We start from the raw sequence: 24,234 nt of genomic DNA, 5'->3' as shown, positions 1-24,234 counted from the left end.
TGTATCTTGGAGTGGATATGGAGGGTCGGATGACAAAGAGAGTAGAGAGAGCAATGTTAGAGAAGAGATGGTAGAAAATAGAAAGACCATTGACCAACCTGCGATGTGAGAGCGATGGACCTTGTGCTTCGGCCTCATCATGCAAGATTTCACATTATCCTGGAGATGGATGTGATGGTGGAGTGCACATAGTCGTACTCTGTGGAGCTGCAGACAAAAGCCACGGTGAGTGGCTCTTATTTTCCAAAGAAAATTGAATTAACTGAGGATGCCCAGTCTGTGACTAATTTTGGAGGACATGTTTGGTACATTGTTGACCAAGGAGAGGTCGTGGCTGAGGATGAAGCCGAAAAGTTCAAGACTGAACCTCTTCCAGTGACTGACCATGAAATTAGATAGGTGAGTTAGTTTGATGATCATTCCAGAGTGATACGGTGGTACAGTGGGATTTTCTAGGATTGAAGGATATGTTCCATTTTTTAGACCAAAGTCTAATCATTTCCATATTGGCAGAGAGAGATAAAGCTGCTCTCTGCTCAGTGTGACACGGTTCTGTCTGAATATCAGAGGGATGTTTCTGGACAACATGAGGGGGAGTCGTCTGTCGAAAGGAAAGGAGGGTTTCCCAGAGCATTGGAGAGGTCATTAATATAGATGAGGAATTGCTGCTCACCTTCTCTTTCATTCCTCTTTTTTTTCCCCACCTTTGGAACAAACTCCCTCACTCTCTTCAATCCCACTCTTCCCTCCAGGTGTTCAAAACTGCTGTTCACCACCATCTCTTGTCTTCCCCCATCCAAAACCATGATCTTTTCTACCCCCACTAATCCACCCCAAACCCACCTTCAAATTCCCTGCTTTCCTTCCTGAAAGTACCTGTCATGTAAGGACCTGAAAGTCCCTGTAGTGTCCATCTTGTTTACCCTTGTACCCTGCCCCATCCCTCTCCCTTCCACAGATCTCCAAATATCTCTGTTCCCCACTGTTTTGTCCTCCTCTCCCACGCTTACTATCTCCTGCTCCCCTTGTACATTCTGTGTTGGGTCTCATACGTGCCTTGACATTGTATGCAAAAAAAAAAAATTGAAAATACAAACCGAGTTGGGATGGGAGATTGAGTTGATCCATTTTGGAGGAAAATGTGGTGTATAGAGAGGGTTGTCATTGTTGGGTGGACGTTAAACCACAGATGTACATGAGGTGGTTGTGGAGAGAGATGGACAGCCAGAGGGCTTGGAAGGGGTTTGTGTGGGGATTACCCAGATAACTCATTTTATTTTCAATCAATTGTGGATTTTAATGTTAAATTGTCTTTAACTTTCATTAACTTTTTATTATTTCTCCATTTTCTTCGTCTCATTCCACTGACAGAGGAAAGTATGTATCAGACATAGCATGGCTACAGAGGCACGTCTCTCGACTGAATCATCGTCAGGAAGAGGGCGCAGGTGGTTCCCATTCTCACGACTCTCTCCGCCTGGCTTTCACGTACGAGTGAGTTTGTGCAAAGGGAAGGGCAAGCGTTGGGGTGAGGAGAGGGTCTTCTTTCACATTTTCCATTGAATTGAATGGAGCTAGATTAAATAAGTAAAGTTCAGGGTTAATATTCATGTGTATCATTGTCTCTTTCTATAGGTTGAGTTTGTCCTTATACCAGCATTGGAGTCTTCTGGACAGTCTGACACACTCTCTCCCCACCTGGGCTGGACTCAAACTTTGGTCTCTCGCAGGACAACGACGTCTACAAGGACTGCTCGCAGACACTGGGTATTCATCGTCCTTTGTTTGATTAATCGTCTTTGTGTGTGGTGATGTGGTATTGTAACATTTATCAGTTAAATGTATGATCATTGGTTCAAGGAAAAACTAGACTGTAATTATTTATTCAAGTGTGTCCAGTACATGATATTTTGAGATGTGTCCTATCCTCGATGAACCAAAAATGTACCCGAATGACGAAAGCAGTTCAGACTCGCTCACTGGGCCCCACCGTTCACCCCGTCACAGCCTCCAACACCCAAACTAGATTTTGAGGCTGTAGCCACCCAATATAGTTTTATAGTGAGTGTATATGTAAATTCGTATAGGGGATTGCAACCAGCAGGAGTATACCACTTGCAAATAGCAGCGACATTGCAAGATAGCAGCAGCCATCTGCATCCAAAGGCATGGCGACTGCAGCAGGTTTGATTCCCATTTTAGGGACAGATCTTTTTCTCCTCTTTGCATTCTCGTTGCTTTCTGGTTAAGCACGACTGCTACTTGTTGGGTAGTCGATCTAGTCGAAAAAAAAAAAGATTTTTTTTTCTACCCTTATTATCAGTACTTCCGTCGATATGTTTGTCTGTCTGTCTCTATGTATGTCTGTTCGGTCCAGTGCTCTGTTAATACAATGGCGATTTCGATTAAACTTGGTTGGTAGCTTCATACCATGACCTAGTTGTGTGCAAATGAGAACCGTTGCTATGGACCCATCTGTTGCCTGGCAACGGACCTTTGAAATTTTCAAAAAAAATCTCAAAAATTAATTTTTTCGAAAATCAAAAATCGGGCCACGAGCGACTGTGGGCAGTACATTCAGCCATATTGTCAAAAATTTCCAGCCGGATCCTATGAAAACTGTCGGAGAAGATAGACTTTGAATGAACCCTGGTCGAAAACAATAAAAAAAACGAAGTTCGTTATATCTCAGAGACTATGAGTGAGATATACATGAAACTGGTATGGTAGGTTCGTGGTATGTCCTAGTTATGTGTGAGAAAGAACCGTTGCTCTGGACGCTTTTGTTGCCTAGTAACTGCTGAAAAACAACTAAATTCAACTTGATCGACTCCCCATGTCCGCCTACCGGCTTGTTCTTTTGTGAGACACCTCCAACCCTCCCCCTATATCGGGTCTGAAACATGCCAACCGTTAAATAAAGACCTTTGTGTTTTTGCAGAGCAATACAGGCTTCCGGATATGTCGAAGGTCCGTAAATCCGATCTCATCAAGACAATAGCCGTAGCCCACACCCTTGAGTCTCTGAAGCGAATCGATCGTGCGCTTCAAACCGGGCGGTTTCCAGCCCTGCAGGGGTATGTAGATAATCCCCACCAAAAAGGCCAGCATCATAAAGAGCTACGTCAACTTTATGATAAGGCCCACGCTCGCCTCGGGGCCAACGCCGACACCTGGCAGATCAAAAAGAATCCGCTCGTGCATCTCGACCCCATGCAACGGTTGGCTCAGCTCGCTATTTGTCCACATTAGTTGGTAAATAGCCAGAGCCCCTTGCCAGACAGATTGCATGAGAGAGACCTCAGATCCTGAAATCTAAACACACACACACACACACACACACACACACACACACACACACACACACACACACACACACACACACACACACACACACACACACACACACACACACACACACACACACAATCCAGCCCACGACTACAGTTTATATGTAGATCATGTGACCGACTGTTTACCGATGGCTGGTATATAAAGAAGGGTAGACACATCGCTCTGCATGAAATTGCCGAAGAAGTAAACACGGTGTGAGGCAGAACACCACACATTGGTGTTGAACCGATCAGCCGGGGTCCTGCTTGAACGGCTGATGGTTCTATATATTGGGTTTCTTATGGGCTGGACAAGATGAGAGTCATCGGATATGTTGTATGAAGTGCTTGAAATGCTGCGCCCTCAGCAGATGTATATGCTATGTACAGTGGTGGGGAAGGCTGTGGTGAATGAAGAGGAGGGATGCTTTGAGCGTAAGATCAAATGAAAGGTTGTTGTCAGTGGCGACCAAGTCACAGTCCTTGTATGGAATTGATGAACAAATATGGGAGGTGGGAAGAGAGTATCTCGTCTATGTACATTGTACACTATGAACTTCGGCATAGCATGGCTGGGGCAAATTACATCGTAGCACGGCTGGGGCGAATTATATCGTAGCACGGCTGGAGCGAATTACATCGTAGCACGGCTGGAGCGGATTACGTCGTAGCACGGCTGAGGCGGATTACATCGCAGCACGGCTGGAGCGGATTACGTCGTAGCACGTCTGGGGCGAATTACATCGTAGCACGGCTGGGGCGGATTACGTCGTAGCACGGCTGGGGCGAATTACATCGTAGCACGGCTGGGGCGGATTACGTCGTAGCACGGCTGAGGCGGATTACATCGCAGCACGGCTGGAGCGGATTACGTCATAGCACGTCTGGGGCGAATTACATCGTAGCACGGCTGGGGCGGATTACGTCGTAGCACGTCTGGGGCGAATTACATCGCAGCACGGCTGGGGCGGATTACATCGTAGCACGGCTGGGGCGAATTACATCGTAGCACGACTGGGGCGGATTACATCGTAGCACGTCTGGGGCGAATTACATCGCAGCACGGCTGGGGCGGATTACATCGTAGCACGGCTGGGGCGAATTACATCGTAGCACGGCTGGGGCGGATTACGTCGTAGCACGTCTGGGGCGAATTACATCGCAGCACGGCTGGGGCGGATTACATCGTAGCACGGCTGGGGCGGATTACATCATAGCACGGCTGGGGCGGATTACATCGTAGCACGGCTGGGGCGGATTACATCGTAGCACGGCTGGGGCGGATTACATCGTAGCACGACTGGGGCGAATTACATCGTAGCATGGCTGGGGCGAATTACATCGTAGCACGGCTGGGGCGGATTACATCGTGGCACGGTTGGGGCGAATCACATCGTAGCACGGTTGGGGCGAATCACATCGTAGCACGGTTGGGGCGAATTACATCGTAGCACGGTTGGGGCGAATTACATCGTAGCACGGCTGGGGCGGATTACATCTTAGCATAGCTGGGGCGGATTACATCGTAGCACGGCTGGGGTGGACCAACAGCGAATGTGCACCAAGCAATTTGAGGCGGATAACATCATTTTGAAAATGCCAAATTGAGTCTTTCTCTACTCATTCCTCTGATTTATCTCAATCGATTGAGCCTGTCCATAATTGGGTGCACTTTACTCTTAAGGGGGTGTCATGTGTGTTCATGTAAATGATTTTATATTTAATATCTCCCTGTAAGTTGACTTTCAGAAAAGTTTAATTCCACTGTTGTTATTATTAAATGAAGTTTAATAATTGACAACGGACACGAAGCACAGAGAGCACCTGGATAGCCCACTGGATATTTACTGGTGCTTTCTGTTAGTATTTTTCATTTTCACCCCTGTGGAACATGGAATACCCCCAGAAGCTCATTCGCATATTTTGAAGAAATAAACTTGACCAGGAAACTGCGCAATACCAAAACGAGAGAACTGTGTGATCGCGTGATTAACAGAGGTCAGCTCGGCGACTCCACAGAGCACGTTATACAACTTGTTCTCCAGACGAGTCTGCATGAGCATTACTATCCCTGACTGACGTAGTCCTCGTGTATGTCACCACAATGGTGATAAAGTATTCTCAATCCAACACAATTCGGTTCCCCGGCACCCCTTAATGTTGAGCCCTGATTATATGCAGTATAATCAGGTTTATCTCGTGTCTTTTTAATGTATTTAACAGATAAATTAATGTACATTACTTGGATTAGGTGGGAAAGTTTTGGTGTGTTGTGTAATGCTGGCCTACCTTCAGTCTGGAGACTGTGGCACTGGCAGAGAAGCAACAACAGAGGTTGTGGGTCTGTGAGAAAAAAACTGGGTCAGGAGGATTGTGAGAGTGAAGAGGGTGGATAGAACGATGGATTAATTGATTGGTTTGCCGATGAGCTTGACGAGCAGATTGATTATAAAGCCTCTTGAAGTGGACTGGACACTTGGTGTGGATGGAGGAAGAGAGAATGGTAAAGATAGCGGATAGGTTGAGGGAGCGAGATAGACCACGGTCGAGATGGGAAGGTTGTGTGAGGAGTGGTATCAATCATGTGGGGGTGGTGGGAGATGAAGAATTTGGTTGGGGATCGAGGGCATTGGAGTATTGTACAAAAGGTGGGGCAGCAGCAGCCGAGTACCACAAGGCCTCGCCCCATATAAAGGGAAATGTGGAAGAAGTAGTTCCAGAAGTTGTATGCATGTTTTATTTAATAAATATTGATTGCCAACACGTTCACACATTACATGAATGTAAAACGTGATGCAGAAATGTGCAAAGTGAAAAAGGAATTGTTATTTTTCTCCCAACCTGTCCACATGTTAGAATACCTTTGCGAGAAGCCAGACAGACGTTCTCTGCAATGGACCTGGAGCTGAAAACAAATCTTCAGCAACTCTTCGACAAAACTGCGGAGCGTTTTGGGTAACCAAGGCTGCGCTTGGAGTTGAATTTTCAGGGAAAATGGCGAGGCCGAGGAGTCTGAGGGACCTCGGGACAAACTGAAATGGGCATGGCGTGGACGATGAGGAAGTGGGGGATGAAAAGTGAAACTTTTTTTTCTCTCCTAGGCTCAAGGAGTTACGTGTGCAGACGTTTGAGGCACGTTTGGGATTCAGACATCGATTCCTTGCTGGGGATCTTGCTCTCTCCATTTCAACAATAATCCAGGAAGACTCCTCCGCTGGTTTCTCCTCGGCCCTGCATGCCCTCACTCGGTAATTTCCTCTTCGTTGGTCATCTCTGATCTCAGTTGAACTTACTCGCTCTTCCTGACGCAGTCTACTGTCCGGGTCTTTTGATCTTGGGGTATTTACAACGAACTGTGGTGAAGATTATTTTATTTTTCTAACGGTGTGTTTCCTTTCTCTTTGGGACTTTTTATGCAGAGGTGGTGTGGCAAAACTGATGGAGGGTATAGAGAGAGCCAAGCTGTGGTTGGAGTGTGTGCATCGTGTCGTCGCTTCGTGTATTGCGACCGCACAACTCACCAGCCTCGGTCCCTTCTTATTCTGTACTTTGAGCCAGGTACGAGGGAGTGGGGAACAATGGTTATCACACAAAGAAAAAGAGGGCATGAAGAAGAAAAGATGAGGTTAATGCAAAGAATAGATAGATGTGAACCTAATTTTTTCTGTCTCTGCCGACGAGGTCACCGGGAGGCATTGTGTTTTCAGGTTGCCCAACCGGCTGTCAGTCCCTCCACGATTCCCTTTTAAATTTATTTTCTCCACAACCGCTTGTCTGATTGACATGAAATTTCCACCACAGTTGTGACTCCATGTAGAATGTTTGAATGATAATTATTACGTCATAGGTCATTTGGTGTGGCAGCCGTGTTGGAAAAAAGGAAAAACGTTGGAACTCTATCTCAGAAACCGCTTCATGGAATAAAATGAAATTTGGCAAATGTCAAGTACTCCTGATGGGGAATGTGTTATGAACCATGACGTCATCGATGAAGTGGTATCCAAGCCAATATTTGACACGTAGAACGCTTTATCTAATCGGGAGGAAAAATTGAGGGTCATCAAGGGATAAATTGGTCAACAGAAAAAAAAAAAACTTGATGACATCATCAGGCACGTGGTTCAGCAGCCATGTACTGTATTTCCACAGGCATGGCATTGGGTTAATCCCCCCCCCCAACCCAATTGTGGTGGATGGGCGGTTAACACCGATCGGACCGGATTGCCGAGCGATTTTCCTTGGAGACGGACACGTGATCCTTAGACATGATGGCGTGCGCAGGAGGGGCAGGGTGAAGCGACAGAAGCACAGCGCAAGGGGTTTATACTCGAACCCACCACAGATACACGGACACCAGCAATTTAAAAATAAACACGGAGATTTAATGAAAATAGACAAATATTTACAAGGGTACAAGTCAGAATGTAGTAATAATACGTGAAGTAAATTGAGGTCGAAAGCGAGGAGCCTCTACACACGGACTATGAAACAGAAAAGGGGAAAGCGAAACAAGAAAATCCTCCCTTTATTCTGGCACTTAGCTTTGTCCAGTGATGGTCTTTATTGAACTTTGGGATCAAGGAGATTTGTCCTGCGTGGGAAGATGCGCCCCACAATGGTGTCGAGCCGCTCTCTGGGTGGGAAATGTACGCAAGGTAATTTGTGAGGTGGTATTCAACATCTGGACTCATGAACCATCGTGCAGCTTCTTCTCATGAACGAATATGCCGAATGTTCCTCTCGAACAAAAGCTCTGCTCACAACGATCGCCCACCTTTCTCCTTGAACACAACGGGATTACGACAACTTCGCGGAGGTGCGTACTCCTGTCTTTCTCATAATCATACAACTTTGCGACTCAGCCGAACAGTCAATGACTAGCGTCTTACCCAGCACGCTGCAAATTCACCATCATGAACATGAGAATCGCGCAGCCATTTCGTCATGCCATGAGGAGAGCAAAGAGAGATCCTCCATCCCAGCCACGTTCCTCCCACAACTCCTGTCTGCTCTTCAAACTTCACCCTTCTTCCACCTCCGGGCGTGGCTTGATGACACAAAAAAACGGGAAGGCGGGGCTTCTGCCTGCTCGACACATTTGGCTTGCTTGTTGTTATGGTTGTTGTTGTTGGTGGTGGTGTTGTAAAAACGCACTTTCATGGCTGGCTTTGAAATACAAAAACGCAGGTCACAGAGGGCAATTACATTCTCAGGAAAATTGGTCTTAATCCCAATTGAATTAACACAGCACCACCCCCTGTGTGGTGACAAGTAACACTTAAGCTCACAGTTTCCCCACTTGATTTACATCAACATGTCTCCTACACATCCATGGACCAAGCAACTCGACACAATCCTAATTTTCCTATTAAATTCCTCTGTCTACCCCCACAACTATATATATATATATATATATATATATATATAATAATAAATGTTTTAAACCTTTAAAAAATCTTCTCAAATGGCTGAACAGATCGAGATGAAACTTTACAAGTATGACCGACCGCCTATCCATGAGGAACAAAAAGTTCCCTCCCTTTGACGATGTCGGTCACATTGTTTGGAGCCATATTGCATTTACCCTAAAACCTTTAAAAATCCTCCCCAGAACAAATTGACAGATCGAGGGGAAACTTAACATACATGTTCCCCAAACCTTGGGGATACCAGGGTGTTTATGAATAATTGATAGGTCACATGGTTTGGCAACCATATTGAAGGAAAATATTTTAAAGTTTTCTTGAACCGCTTCATCTTTGGACGAGAAACTTCACAGTTATTATCGTAGTCATGGGGAATATGTTTTAAATCTCAACCTCATCGGACGCATGGCAGAATTATTTAATTTTTTTGAATGCGAGTTCTTTAAGAAAAAAAATTTATGTCTCTGCTGACAGTGGCTAGAGGCATTATGTTTTCAGGTTGTCCGTCAGGCTGTCCATCCGTCTGAGCGTCCGTGATTGTTTTTCTTTGCCGTGATAACTTAAGAACGGCTGAAGGGATCCAAGTCAAACTTGGTTCAAGTATCATAATGATGTAAACATTACTTGATTAGATTATGGGGTCAAGAGGTCAAGTCAGGTAAAATTGTGATACTTGAGAACAGCTGAAGGGATTTAAATCACACTGGTACAAGTATGTATAACGTGGGCAGAGGCATACCTGTCAATGTCAGAGTGCCGTTGTCGTTTTTATACAAATGAGCTCGTGGAAGAGCACGGTGATGAAGGTGCTTTGATGTAATATTGAAAGCTCAGGAGAAACAGCATCATCGTTTAATGTGAGGGCCTCATGTTTGAGAGACTAAACCTTTTTCAGTTGTTGATTGTGAAAATAGGAAGGTGGTTTATTTGATGAATCTTCTGGATAGACGGTGAGATTTTCCACATTGAAAGTGTTCGCCGAGTGAATAAATTCCGGAGTAGGAGAGAAGGAAGCCACGGTTGTCAGCCTGTCAGTCGAATATGGAATTGTACGGTCCAGTGTGGTCATGTGTGAAGAACAAAATCAAATGGAGGACCAAGAAGGAACCCGAAGAAGTACAGAGCAAAGATGGAGTCATGTTTTCCAACATGTTTTTCTTGAGGTGCTCTGTATAATAGGAGACATGAGGGGATGCTGTTGAGAGCTGTACCCTGACTGTGTGATTTGAGGAAATCAGCAAACCAGGAAAAAACAACTTTTTATTTCACCAGCAGGTAGCTTGGCAGGTGGAGCAGGTGCCAGAGTGTCCAACGCTCAAGATGTGTTCAGACACATTTGCGAACGCTTGTTTGAGATTTAAGGCCTTCATCTATTGTTTAAACTTTAAAGAGAAGTGGAAGAATATCATTTTTTTCAGATTGATTGTCATTTGACTCTCGCAGACTAATATGATTGTACTTTTTCCTTTGAGGAAATAATATTTCCGTCCATAATTGCTGCATCAGGGAATGCCGGATGTTGGAGTTTTTTGCCACCCGGATCGTCTGCGTGTGCTCTCACTTCATCTCTTGCACTCCCACGTGCATTCGGTGAGTTCTCGTTCCCATAACCCTTCATTTTGCCTAATAAATTATTTCCTCACGACATGATTGCTACAATTTTATCAGGTTGATTGCCCTAAACCCGACAGACTAAAAACCGTCGCTCCCGCCAACTCCCTCTGCTCGTATCGGTGCCTCTCGAGGTCAAGGCAACCGAGACGGACAGTTTTCCAGAAAATGGCCTTCGCACCGAGGGAATCTCAACCGTCCTACTAGCGGGGACTCCACCAGTCGGAAGCTATGGAGATCGAAGAAAGTGAGTAATTTGAGTTATAAGGGAAGGCCGATAGAAATCTCCAGAAACTGATCTCCTCTTCCTTGTGCTGCAGTTTCTTCGGACGTGCATTTGAAAAGGCAGCAGAGACGACGGCATCTCACATCATCTGTGATAACTTTAATTCTGCAGGTAAGGTTTCTCTCATTGGCAAGAAAAATATATAAAAGTTAAGTTTACATTTCACATAAATACAGTGACCCCAAAAAACCCAGAACCCATACAATTCAATATAAAATTCTCATGCATCACTCAAATTGCACAATGTTTGGCACAGATTACCTTAAATAGGCCAGGATCATTTGATGTGTGGGGAGTGGCTTCATCATGTTGAAACCATACCTTTCCTCTCTTGCAACGCCTTGCGACTGCCTCGGGCCCGCCAAAACTTTAAGACCTTGTATGTGACGTTTCGTATTGACAGCCAATGCCTGGCTCGTCCGGAAACCAGAAAGGGCCGAAGATTCCATGTTTAATGATATTGTTTAAACTCTGAATTTTGTATGGATACAGTTTCACATCGTGGATGAGAATTCTTCTCTCTGATTCACATGATATTCCAAGCTCTTGACAAACACCTGAGAGATTTATTTGGGCTTCTGCCCACTGAATCATGTACAAGGTCAATGTTCTCAGGAGACAGTCTCTGAGGCATTACAAAGGACGTGTGCTGCCATTCCTTTGTATCGGACTTGCAGAATGGTAAAGTTTCTTGGGCACCCAGAATGTTGAAGAATATTCCATTGAGCTTCATGGTTGATCGTGTTGGATGATAGAGAAAGTTTCCTCGCTCATGGGAAGTGATTCGGAAGGATGTATGTGAGAATGTTTCTCACAATGGATAAGTTAGAGATATCAATCATGGTCGTTCCTGCATATTGCTTTGTTACCTTTCCTTAAAGATGGTCACAATGTTGGCATTTCTGAAGTCAGATGGTCGTTTTTCCTCGTTTCAGATCAGTAAAAAGTTTGATTGTGTGTACCGCAGTTATCACTCGTGTATAAGCCGCTCTTCTTGTCATGCGTATTATCCATGAGAACTAAAGGGAAAGCTTTATTTCTCCAGATTTCTCACACCGACACAAGAACAACCTTCATTAGTGAACCAGAAAGACAAACCTTTGCAACATTGAGCATGCATGCATATATATATATATATATATATATATATATATATATATATATATATATATATATATATATATATATATATATATATATATATATATATATATATATATATACATATATATATATATATATATATATATATATATATATATATATATATATATATATATATATATATATATATATATATATATATATATATATCTTCTTCTTCTTCTTTTGGCTGCTCCCGTTAGGGGTCGCCACAGCGGATCATCCGTATGATCCGCATAGTGATTTGGCACATGTTTTACGCCGGATGCCCTTCCTGACGCAACCCTGGTTGCCTCTTACAACACAGGGATTATATATATATATATATATATATATATATATATATATATATATATATATATATATATATATATATATATATATATATATATATATATATATATATATATATATATAGATTTGTTCTGAATCAGCATGAGAGAAGGGCATCCAGAACGTTGAAGCTATGTTGGGATGGCATGGACACTCCACAGGTTTAACACAATAGAAGTCCTCTTTAAAATAATAATAATCTACCTGGATATAAACTTGTAAACCTATAACGTACCTACCAATCATCTGTGGAGAATTTCACATCTAATAACATCAATAAAACTTTAAGACAGGATCGTGGAACTACAAAACTGATCGATCGCTGAACTAAAATAGGTGTTTCCTCTTTACTTCGAAACGACACAATTTTGATGAAACTTGACCACAACCTTCATGACCCATGATGTACCATATTTTGGCCATGACTGTCAAAATGGCCAACTTGGTCCACTTTTGGGAAAATTGCGTCAATCACTTTAAAATTTTCTTCTCCAGACCCGCCCGTCACCAAATTTGGGTTGCAACATTAAGCCAGGGCCCAGACAAGCAACAGGTCCAGTGGTCCTATTTTTAAATTATTTAGCTACGTACACTAATTTTATGCATATTTAAGTGTTTTTTAATGCATATTAAATTTGGTATCAAAAGATCCTCAAGACTTCAAGGAAAATAAACCGAGTTTGATTTGTTATACAACAGGTACTTGAGGTACAGGGCCTGCTCCTCTCCTGATGCTGATCATTGGTTGACCAGATATCTGCTGCCTCATGTGTGGGCTTACACCCACTTCACCTTACAGGACATTATCATCCAACAACTTGTCTTGTTACCCTCCCAAAATTCTAAGCAAACAGCTTACCATTTGGGTATTGTTTTTTTCTCAGAATCAAACATCCACAGAATCATTTTCAATCATAAACTGCTAACCCATCAACACCACCACCACCTCCACCTCGTTTGTTTGCAGGCTGCAGGGTCGCATCGGCAGGCGAGAGCACGGCCGTGCTGCTGATGCAATGTCCTTCTGTAGGTTAGGTTCGGAAACCATCTCATCGATACTTTTTACATTCTCACCGACTGATCCAATTCCTCTGCACTGCTTACATTTTCCATTCACTTTTATCTGTTCAGTTGAGGTGCTGTGTTGACTCAGACATCTTAATTCATTATATCACCCCCCCCCCCACAACACACACACACACACACATCTTTACTTGTACTTTGTTCATTCATTACTAGTGGGGCAACTTAGCTAAATATAGCATGAAACAATTGTGCATTTTGTGAGGAAAGCACCAAATTTGGCACACTGGTAGCCTAACATATTATGAACAGATTTGGATATTGGGCCATCTCAAATTCAGCCGCTGATGGCTGTGGCAGCCATTTTCCGCTGCCATCAAAAATTTGAGATGGCCCAATATCCAAATCTGTTCATAATATGATAGGCTACTAGTGTGCCAAATTTGGTGCTTTCCTCACAAAATGCACAATTGTTATGCTAAGTTGCCCCACTATACCTGACTATTAACCTGTTACCTCAATTCCAACAGCCTCGATGTTCAATCCACATCCCCCAGAGGAAGGTTTGAACCAAAGTGGGTTATCAACAACCTGATTTTCCATTTTATCCTGCTTACAGCAGTTGAATCATCATCGACGATGCTCGTCATCTTTTGCACTGTGCAACAGATGCACAGCTTAGTACTGTCAATGCATGGATGTTTATCCCATTTTCATCGACAAAGGGAGAATATGAATCTCTCTTCCGATATATAACTGTGTGTATTTGTCTATCGTTCATAACAATTTAAGAAGGTTTTTTCAGGCCAATCTTTCAACACGACGGTGTATTCACTTCGGTCGATTTTTACAGCGCGTGCGCTGTATACAATTGCACCGAGTTTGAAATGTCCCCGGCGTCGTCTACCACGTCTCCGGTGGGTCTGGTGTCCCCCCCCCCACGTGCCTCAAGACAGCCAATGACGGCCGTCCGGTAGATGCAGTGCGTAACCTTGACGGAAATGGTGACAATTGACGGAAATACCCGAGTATTTCAATGGAAATTTGTGAAACTAATGTGTTATATATGTGAAAACCATTTCATTTATTGCTTGATGGAAAAAAACGAAGAAACGCTCCCCCCTCATGTATGAAAAGTCACTTCCGCCCACCATCGCATTTCGCGCCGATCGCCGAATGCTGAAAGCTAAGTTCTTCTTATGCTATCATTATTTTGCGGTCCCCTGCCACGCTGTAGCGAACAATTTCATTCCTTCTGTTATATATAAAGGTGCTTATCGCAATAATAACAAGATTTTTACATTTCAAATATTAAGTACGCTTTTTAATTGTTTTTCAACTGAAAAAGCATAAATTGCATATTTTAACATTGGTGGACTCATTTGCTTCACCACACACGCTGTATTGAAGGATTTCACTTGTTCAAAATAAAGAAACTTTAAAAACATTTTTCATAAGAGTAATTACATCTCTTCTATTGGAAATGCAGACGGTCACTTGCAACCGGGCCTCAAGGGCGGTGTACAGAAGCGTTTAAAAATAATAACAATAACAATAATAACAATACAAGGCACAGAATGTGAAATTCGCTTCACATGATGAACAACATGCACGTTCATTTACATCAGTCAGATGTCTAATAAATAAAGATGATATAAACACACCTCGCACAAGGGCGAGGCTTCAGTCTTTGGCACCCTCACGAGACCACCGTCAAAATGAAACGTCCCACACGATAAAGATAATCGGGTCATATTTCTACATGTAGTGTTTTAAAATAAAACCCATAATGTTCATAAATTATTTGTGAAAAAATAATTGTTTTGTAATATACAATTTGTGTGTGTGTGTAAAGGTCGAGATTGCACTTCACAATGGATTGCTCTATGACATCACCACTTCTCTCACTTGCTGATTCTCTTTTCCAGTTATTGAATTGAAGAGTGAAGATCGGAGTCGATTCCTCGATGCTTTGATCACATTGCTCTCCTAATCCTTCCTCCCTCCCAGACTTCAACCAGCAGTTGTGAACCGATGACCTTTTGTATTTTATATTGCAAATAAACAAATTCATTTTGAGTAACGTCATTTGTGCGCAAACTTTTAAACCTGTCAACGTTACAATAAATCAGACCATCCAAGGAAAGATGAAGATAACCAAAGATTCCAAACATTTAATGTTTAAAGATAAGCAGAATGTCTCCACGTTATATTTACAACAAATATCATGGAGTTTCAGTCCAAAAACTACAATCTCACCATGTCACATTATACCATTGGCAAACCTGAATGGGACAGTGGCAAAGGGGAAGGGGGGAGGGTGGTGGTTTGATACAAAGAGGCAAATGAAAAACATTGCATTTACGACTGAAGGCCAGAGGGAGGATTGTGATTGGTAAGTATTAAGTAAGGGGGTCCAAATTAGGGCTGTGATTGACATTCTTGCAAAAAAGATGCCACCAAGGCAGGAACGCAGTTTTCTGGGATCACCAGACCTGGGAAGAGAAAGAGAGAAAGGAAGATCCCCATGCCAATCGGTAACCGTCATGTGACCACACGCGGGGGCATCCGAGAAGGCGGCCAATATTCAAAACAATTCGGAGTAAATGGGCCGTTTAAGCAAATACTACAAAGAACAGAACTCGTGCCACAACGTTGGCTATAAACCTTTCCTTAATGAAGCAAATGCACAAAAGCAACAGATCACCGAAATGCATCAATGGCTGTATTTTGAAACCAGGGAAACAATCGGCATGTAGGTTTGACAGTACAATGAGCACAAGAGGTAGTTGCAACTGATGTGGAATGAAGGCAATTGTGAACCAGATGACGAAGCGGTACGAGAAGACGACGTAAAGAGGAGTGCGGCACAATGGTGCTGAAAATCAGTGCTTTACTTAACATCTGCACAAAACGTACAAATTTAGATCTATGACATCAGCACCATACATAGAGGGGGCAAGTGACCCAGATTTCACAGTTTTGACCCGTTTTTATTGTGCTCAAAACTTCTAGTGGATGGAAAGTTGGATCAATTTCAAAAACGCAAAGTTTCACTTCCATTCCACTCAAGGATTGACACACAGACCGATAGACCTGCAGCGACCTGTAGTCGACATGCAAGGTATCACTCTGGCATCTCATCTAATGGCTGTGTGACGTCATGAGGTTTCCCTCACCGAAGGCTATGTCGACGTCCCTCCAGGATTCCGCACCCAGTGTCACATCACGTCGACCATATTTCCATCACCATGAATTCAATCGATCTGTGATTTCCAATTCACTCTTGCATGTCTTGGTGATATTTATCAGTACTTTCAAGTATTTTTAAATGGCAGGATTTCATTTGATTCGAATCGTTTCCATTCATATAAGGTGTCCACAAATTACCAAATTCAAACTGCAAAAAAAAAATGAAATAGGATTCATAATACCGTCACATGATTCGGGTGGTGGGCTTGGGATCCTCAGATCCTGAGTTCAAATCCCGCTCGGCTGTTGAATTAATACCAGGTGGGGTTAAACTCTGCCTGTCATCCTTTCGAGGTAGGCAAAATGAGTGCCAGCTTGCTGGTGTCCTGAGTCGGAGTGGCGACCCGTCCAGGATTGTGCCTGATAGCCAAGGAGACTGCAGAGCGTTAGTGGTGCCTGAGCAGAGTACGGTCCCAATGGATGGATGGACACCATCAGAGCTACAGGTTTGAGTACAGTGCAGTATTTCATCGGCTGGAGGGCCGTATCCCATTTCATTAAGGTTTTATTGCCGTTTGAATTTGAAATGGGAATTGGTGGCATGTGATTGTTTATGTTCTTTCGTATGCAGCCTGTGCCTGCTGGTTGCATCAATTTTCTGGAAGTGCAGTTGTGCCGCTGATGCAGTGACCCTGTTACCAGTGAGCTTGTACTCATTTTTTTTTTTTTTTTTACAGACCTTGGAAAGATGACAGGCTGAGTCAACCCACCTGGTGTTATTTCAATGGAATACAGAGGTTTGAACTCGAGGATGGGGAGCCACGATTTGGCCTTCAGTTTACAGTGGTTCAGCACAAACAAATTTGGACCCCCTCACGTTTCAGACCTTTTATACCCTTTAACCCCCTTTCGACCCCTTCCATCCTTCAGACATGAGACAGCTTGGACCCTTGACCACTTAGAGCTTGAGACCACTTAGATATTTTTACATGCTTGAGAGATTAGACCCCTCAAGACCCTATTATTGGAACGTACCCTTTAGACCTTCAGACCATCTAGAACAGTGGTTTTCAAACTTTTTTAGTGGCGACCCAATTTCAGAACCTCTCGACATCGCGCGACCCAAAAGATTCAAAACCCAATTCATGACATATAAGATAAGATTTCATATGACACAAGAACATTTACCGTTTACTTTATTCACCATCGTTATGTTTTCATAGACGAGTAAATGGAGAATAGCTGACGGTATCCAAATAGTACAGTTGAATGTTTCAGAAGTTTAGTCCAAATGACATTTAGATATATCAGTGAGAAGGATGAGCCGGTTTTTCAGAAACCAACTTCTCTATTCGTGGAGAAGTAGATGACAATGCCAGGATCATATCATGCTCCATTTCTAGGTGATTTCTGTTCTTTGTTTTAATCACCACCATGGTGGAGAACGACTGCTCACAAAAGTATGATGAAGGATATGGCATGAGAACCTTAATGGCGCGCCGTGACAGGGTCGGGTACGACGGCAGCATTTTGCACCAGAATGTCGACAACGAATTCGTCCGCGCAAGAGCCTGCGCTCCTGAATCCTGCTGGAGCTGTACAAGCTCTTCCTGTGCTGTATCATCTTCATCAGCAATCGAGTCCAGTGGAGCCGTGAAAGGGTCCCGGACCACTGAAAAGGACTGCACATCCAGCTCAGGGAAATAGTGCTCGAACTGTTCAATGAGCGACCGAAGGTGACGTGCTATCTCCCCAGAAAGACTGTCGAGCTCAGTATCATCGTACTGGCAGGTCGTTAGATGTTCCACCAGACGGGGGAAAAGGCTGAAGCACTTAACAGTTGCTTTGTCTGCCAGTAATTTTAGAGTCGCCAGAAATTCGCTCATTTTGTCGTGAAAAATGAGGTTGGCGTCTTTTTTTCCTTGGAGGGAGCGGTTGAGGACATTGAGACGTTCAAAGATGTCAACGAGATAGCACAGTTCTGACAGCCAAGAGTCCGACTCAAGCATCGCTACCCATGCCGTTTTCCCTTGTGTGCGTAGGAACTCCTTCAGTTCATCTTTGAGCTGGTAAACACGCAGAAGAAGGTTTCCTCGAGATAAACATCTGATTTGAGTGTAGAATAGTAAATTCTTATGGTCGGCATCCATCTCCTGGCAGAATAGCCTGAATAACCTAGTGTTGAGGGCGCACGATTTGATGTGATTCACCATTTTTACGACTTCTGAGAGCACGCTCTGCAAGGTTTCTGGCAAAGTACAAGAGGCGAGCGCTTCTCGGTGAATCATGCAGTGTACCATGGAGGTCTGAGGAGTCACCTCAAGCAATTTAGCCTTGAATCCAGAACTCACTCCTAACATTGCCGGCACGCTGTCTGTTGTAGAACCGAGCACCTTTCTGAAGTCCAGATCATGGTCACGATAAAACTGCTCTACTTTTCCAAAAATGTCCGCCTTTGGTGGTGACCTCCAATGGTTTGATGGGCAGAGGCTCATCGACAAAGTTATCAGCCTTGATGAAGCGGACCCAGACGATGAGTTGCACGTACAATGCGATATCAGTGGACTCGTCCAACTGTATGGAGTGCAACGGCGATTCCTTGATCTTCTGTACGATCTGAGCCGTTACGCCCAGACTCGTATCTTCAATTCTGCGTTGGATGGTGTTGTCAGAGAGGGGTATAACGGCCAGTTTCTTCGCCGCTTCCTCCCCAACCATCAGAGATACCATGTCCTTTGCACATGGCAGCACGAGTTCTTCCGCAATGGAGTGAGGCTTTTTAGTTTTGGAAACATGGAGCGACACTCGATACGAGGCCTCTAATGCCCGAGAATTGGTCTGATGGCATGTACCCTCTCTGTCAAGACACGTATTCTTGAGTGCAAGAAGTTTCCTCTCAAAGAACGCTCTCTCCTTACCCTGATAAGGCGCATGTTTTGAAGACAAATGCCTCTGCAAATTATTTTGTTTCATAGACTCCGAAGAAAGCCATTCGAAACAAATCACACACTGAGGCATCTGTGCCCCACTTTTATCCACCACGTAGTAAAATCCAAGGTCCAGAAATTTATCCTGGTAAGAACGTTCGAGATTTGCTGGAGGCCGCTGCTGCCATCACAAATAAGGTGTCGAGTCGTACGTGGAGACGTGAATACAGGTAGTCGTCGACTTACAACCTATGCGACTTACGATTGTTCGACTTTACGACCACGTTTTTTTTTTGTATGTAAAATATACGTTGTTCGACTTAAGACCAAGTCGACTTATGACCGATTGGTCAGAACCAATTGCGGTCGTAAGTCGACGACTACCTGTAGATGTTAATGATAGAGTCAAAGTCTGAGTCTGAGAGGCCGTGGATCAAACCACTAATTTGCCGCCAAAATGAACCGCCCTTCAGCGAGCCCGCACATCGGCTGGATCCCATTCCAAGCGTCATGTTGCACCGGTTCCCATACTTTGAACGAACAGTGTATATTACATCCCGTAAAAGCGAACACCGATCGAAAATTGTCAATTTTTCACTGCAAGCGGACGCCCGCGACCCCACGAAATTTGCTCGGCGACCCCGCTTGGGGTCGCGCCCCCGGGTTTGAAAAACCAAGATCTGGACCTTTTATACCTGCACCACGCAAACTTCTCTCGTCTTCTTGCTGAACACAGACAATATTTTTTCAGCAAGTAACGCGCAAACTCGACCCACCCAGGAAGTGGGTACTCTGCTTGTTTAAAAAACTTTAACGACTGTAACTTTGCTTATGTCACCAACGTTTCAAGAGAGGTGGAGTTCGTGCGAGACGGGTGAAGCATGGGAGTCGTGCAATGACAATCGCTTCAAGACACAAAGGAATATAAAGAGGTTCAAAAAAAAAAATCTGTGCAATAAATTCTAAACTTAAAGGTAACTATATTTATTTACCTGTTGAACAAAAGAGGAAATTAAATAAAGCATATTTCTGTCAAAGGGGGAAGCTGTCTTCAAACACTCATACTCAATACAGTACTGTAAGATTTATTAAAGGTAATTCCTGTTTAACAAATCTTTTTGAGTTCTATGAAGCAGTGTCTGATTGGGTGGATGAGGGAAAGGCAGTGGACATAGTATATCTCGACTTTAAGAAGGCATTTGATAAGGTACCACATCGGAGGTTGTTAGCCAAAGTGAGGGCTGGTGGAGAGGCCAGTCAGGTAGATAATTGGATTGTAAACTGGCTTGGTGGGAGGAAGCAGAGTGGCTGTGAGTGGGAGGATGTATGTCGCAGGGTACCTCAGGGATCAGTACTCAGACCATTATTATTCATTATTTACATCAATGATTTGGATAGTGGGGTGAAGAGTAAGCTTTCCAAATTTGCAGATGACACAAAGCTTGGAGGTGAGGTGGATAGCAGAGAGGGACGGAGGGACGGAGGGTGGTGAGTGGTGATCAAATTCAGGAAGGTCTAGATGCCTTAAAAGATTGGCAGATGTCGTTTAATGTAAATACATGGTATAAGGTGCTGGGGGTGGTTGCTTTTTGGTCACCTCGGAAATGATCAAAACATTTGGTCCAAACACCTCGGAAATGCGTGTTTCAAATTGACTACCATCTCCCATCCCCAAATCTTGCATTTTACTTTATAGTTACCACTTAAAGTTTTAAAACAAAAACGGTAGTGGCACAACACTGCGGAAATGAACATCGTAGATCAACCACTTATGTACATACCGACAATCCTCTGGTCGTCTTCGGTTCGTAATCGCACCACTTGCACTTTGAGAGATCCTCCAGATCTGGAGGCCATCACGGCCTCGACGCGGCCCCAGGATCGCAGTACGGACCCTCCGAGGACGTAGAAAGTGCGGTTACGAAGACCGATGTCACAGGGGAGGCCGAGGCATGCTCGTCTGCACCGACCCCGCCTAAATGGAACAGGAAAGGAGAAAGTAGGTTTTTCTTGTTTTGTTTTTACAAACAGATACATTGATGATGTTTCTCCATCATGCCAGACCTCTGAAACAAACAAACAAACGGGTGATGAGAACCGAGTGGGGAAGAAAAAGCGGCGTGCAGGCATTACCAGTATGCATGGCTACACAGATCTTTTGAAGCATTGAACTGATCTTCCCAATGTGGTCTGGCTTCTTCCGACGTCACCTGTTTGGCAAAACAAACCGGTTCCACATTGCCAAGGATGTGAGGAAGATCACTCAACGAGAACATCATGCACAAGCAACCAATCAATTTGTATTACTGTCTACACCACCGATTTGGATATAAACAGGAAACAATATTTAGCCTCCATGGTGACGTTTCATCCGTGGTATATGAAACAACTTGCACCTCGTTCAGGGCTTATCACTGCGATCCACATTACTTCATGTTCGGAGAGTCGATGGACCAAGTTTCGTCTTGGTGGACAGGTCAGGTGTGCATAAATATTTAGAAATCCATCCATAACTTGTTGAGATATCAGACTCACAAACAAAAAGTGGTGAAAACAACGTCCGTCCACCTTTGGTGGTGGAGGTAACATTGCACAATCAAGAGCAGTCTTGTCCTCCATAGGGCAAGTCCGAGAATTCACGCACGTTACGTATGAGACGTTCAGAAAGTTTAACCCTCTGAAAAGCAAGGAAGATTGTCATTGATTTCAGTGCTTTTTTATTCCAATGTCGGGTATCTCCAAGGAGAATACCCACAAGAACTAATATTGTTGCGAATTTGGAAGCTTACTGCACACAACAGCCAGGACCTATAGATCAGCTATATCGGTAAGTATGTGTTTCGAGTTAGGGTCCCGTCCTTCGTTTAATAGGTGATTAATTGTTCGTGTGCTTGGGTTATTTTAAAGTTAGGATTTTTCCGTTTTAAACTTCACAACGGCAACGAAACCTGCCTTAGTTTCCTTCCACCATCCTCCACCAGCACCATTGCACACATGCGTGTCAGCATGTACGTGGGCGGAGTCCAATGTGCCAGGCGGGGTGTTTTTGGACATTGGCGTCTTGGATTTCACTCCAAATATGGGCATGTCACCCCTTTCAGCCAATCGGAGGGGTATGAGCACATCTGCCACCTCTCAGCCAATGGGGAGCCAACGCAACATATTGCTGCTCGACTTCCTGGTCGAGGTGTGGAGAGATGAGCACCCCCCCCCCCCCCGACCAATCTCGGACGGCCGGGAGATCGCCCGACACGCCTGTCCAATGAGGTCGGAATGACGCGAGACAGATCCCTCTCACCTGTCGAGGAAAAGGGATAATTGTGTGGGGGCAACCTGCCCTGCTGAGAAGGTCTTCCCACCGTGAATCGCCGGCCTGCGAGCCAGAGGAGAATTGCTTGCCTGCCTCGTCGCCTGTTTTGCCGGTGGAGCGTGCCAGTGCCTGACGCTATCTTCTGTACCTGGTGCTTGGAGTGGCATCGTGTTGTGGGTTCGAGTCCCGCCGGGCCCGATCGTCGAGAACGGCACGAAGGGGGAAGGTCCAAGCCAGGCTCTTTCCTCCAGCTCACCTTCCCTCCAAGCTGGGGGTATCAATAAAGGCCACGGCCACCATTTCTTTTGGGGGGGGGGGTGTCTGTGTGTGGGCCCGTCTTTTAAGTCGAAACATATAAGTGCCGTGTGTGTAAATTGCTTTATTCGGTTAACTCTGCCTTCTTGTGTGCTCCCCTGCCCCATTATTAATAAATATCCCTTTTGTTGAATGTTCCAGCTCGTTTCTGTGTTTCTTTCATTGGCTTGGCACGGTGTGTGTTGAGAAATAGCGAGGCAGTAAATTGTTCATTTGGACCGACAGGTCTTGGTAACCTCCGCTCAGGTTACACACAGCTCGGGCACGGTAACGGCTCGTTCCGCTCGAGGTCCGTCAAAGGTGTGAATTCCCCGGTAGCTTTGCCGCGTGGGTAATTAGGTGTGTTGAAGTTTGGCAACTGACCCTACCCCACGCGGTCGAATTATTGGTGATTCATGGTCCAGTAAGGGACCTGTGCTTTTCGGACTTATCCGAGGATCACGACCTAAATTCCGGTGGAGCAGACTCCACTGCTCCCTCTGGCGGTCGTGCTCACCACCGATACCCAGCCCTGTAACAATATATCATGAGGCCTTCAGATGATTATGTAATTATGGAGTTGGGAGAAGGGGGAGAGATGTGGAACTGGAGCTGGGAGAGAGGGAAGAGATGCGGAATTGGAGCTGAGAGAGGGAAGAGATGCGGAATTGGAGCTGAGAGAGGGAAGAGATGCGGAATTGGAGCTGGCAGAGAGGGAAAGATGCGGAATTGGAGCTGGGAGAGAGGGAAGAGATGCGGAATTGGAGCTGGGAGAGAGGGAAGAGATGCAGAATTGGAGCTGGGATAGGGCGAAGAGATGTGGAACTGTAGTTGGGAGAGGGGGAAGAGATGTGGAATTGGAGTTGGGAGAGGGGGAAGAGATGCGGAAATTGGAGCTGGGAGAGAGGGAAGAGATGTGAAATTGAAGCTGGGAGAGAGGAAAAAGATGCGGAATTGGAGCTGGGAGAGAGGGAAGAGATGCAGAATTGGCGTTGGGATAGAGGGAAGAGATGCGGAATTGGAGCTGGGAGAGGGGAGAGAGATGTGAAATTGGAGCGGGGAGAGAGGGAAGAGATGCGGAATCGGAGCTGGGAGATGGGGGAGAGATGCGGAATCGGAGGGGGGGGAGAGATGCAAAATTGGAGCGGGGAGAGAGGGAAGAGATGCGGAATTGGAGCTGGGAGATGGGAGAGAGATGCAAAATTGGAGCGGGGAGAGAGGGAAGAGATGCGGAATTGGCGTTGGGAGAGAGGGAAGAGATGCGGAATTGGAGCTGGGAGAGGGGGAGAGATGCGGAGTTGGGAGAAGGGGGAGAGATGTGGAACTGGAGCTGGGAGAGAGGGAAGAGATGCGGAAT

The 24,234-nt window shown here is 44.7% G+C and overlaps 2 protein-coding genes across 7 annotated transcripts in view; one reads left to right on the top strand and one right to left on the bottom strand.

Moving 5' to 3' along the window:
* Positions 1-15,237, top strand: part of CDC45 (cell division cycle 45) — a 49,976-nt gene extending 34,739 nt beyond the window's left edge. Inside the window, exons 10-18 of one of the 2 annotated variants that reach the window (XM_085880218.1) lie at positions 1,372-1,494; positions 1,636-1,767; positions 6,189-6,287; positions 6,434-6,580; positions 6,752-6,890; positions 10,265-10,348; positions 10,450-10,616; positions 10,690-10,766; positions 15,083-15,237. In XM_085880218.1, the coding sequence (XP_085736344.1) occupies positions 1,372-1,494; positions 1,636-1,767; positions 6,189-6,287; positions 6,434-6,580; positions 6,752-6,890; positions 10,265-10,348; positions 10,450-10,616; positions 10,690-10,766; positions 15,083-15,147 (1,033 nt within the window). In that variant the 3' untranslated portion in view covers positions 15,148-15,237. Of the gene's footprint in view, positions 1-1,371; positions 1,495-1,635; positions 1,768-6,188; positions 6,288-6,433; positions 6,581-6,751; positions 6,891-10,264; positions 10,349-10,449; positions 10,617-10,689; positions 10,767-13,098 lie in introns of both variants that reach the window. The other variant, XM_085880217.1, reaches the window with a different exon arrangement.
* A 65-nt stretch (positions 15,238-15,302) lies between these two features.
* The window catches only part of SBNO1 (strawberry notch homolog 1), a 141,310-nt gene continuing 132,378 nt past the window's right edge, over positions 15,303-24,234 (bottom strand). For all 5 annotated transcript variants that reach the window (XM_085880216.1, XM_085880214.1, XM_085880212.1 and 2 more), the window contains 3 exons: positions 21,407-21,483; positions 21,055-21,248; positions 15,303-15,649 (listed from right to left, as the gene is read on the bottom strand). In XM_085880216.1, the coding sequence (XP_085736342.1) occupies positions 15,576-15,649; positions 21,055-21,248; positions 21,407-21,483 (345 nt within the window). In that variant the 3' untranslated portion in view covers positions 15,303-15,575. The remainder of the gene's footprint in view (positions 15,650-21,054; positions 21,249-21,406; positions 21,484-24,234) is intronic.

Source organism: Eptatretus burgeri, chromosome 4, assembly GCF_056783735.1.
Source record: "Eptatretus burgeri isolate ZD-2024b chromosome 4, Ebu_testis_v1, whole genome shotgun sequence".
Classification (NCBI taxonomy): domain Eukaryota; kingdom Metazoa; phylum Chordata; class Myxini; order Myxiniformes; family Myxinidae; genus Eptatretus; species Eptatretus burgeri.
The sequence above is the reverse complement of the archived record's forward strand: the minus strand, read 5'-3'. Positions and strand labels throughout refer to the sequence as shown.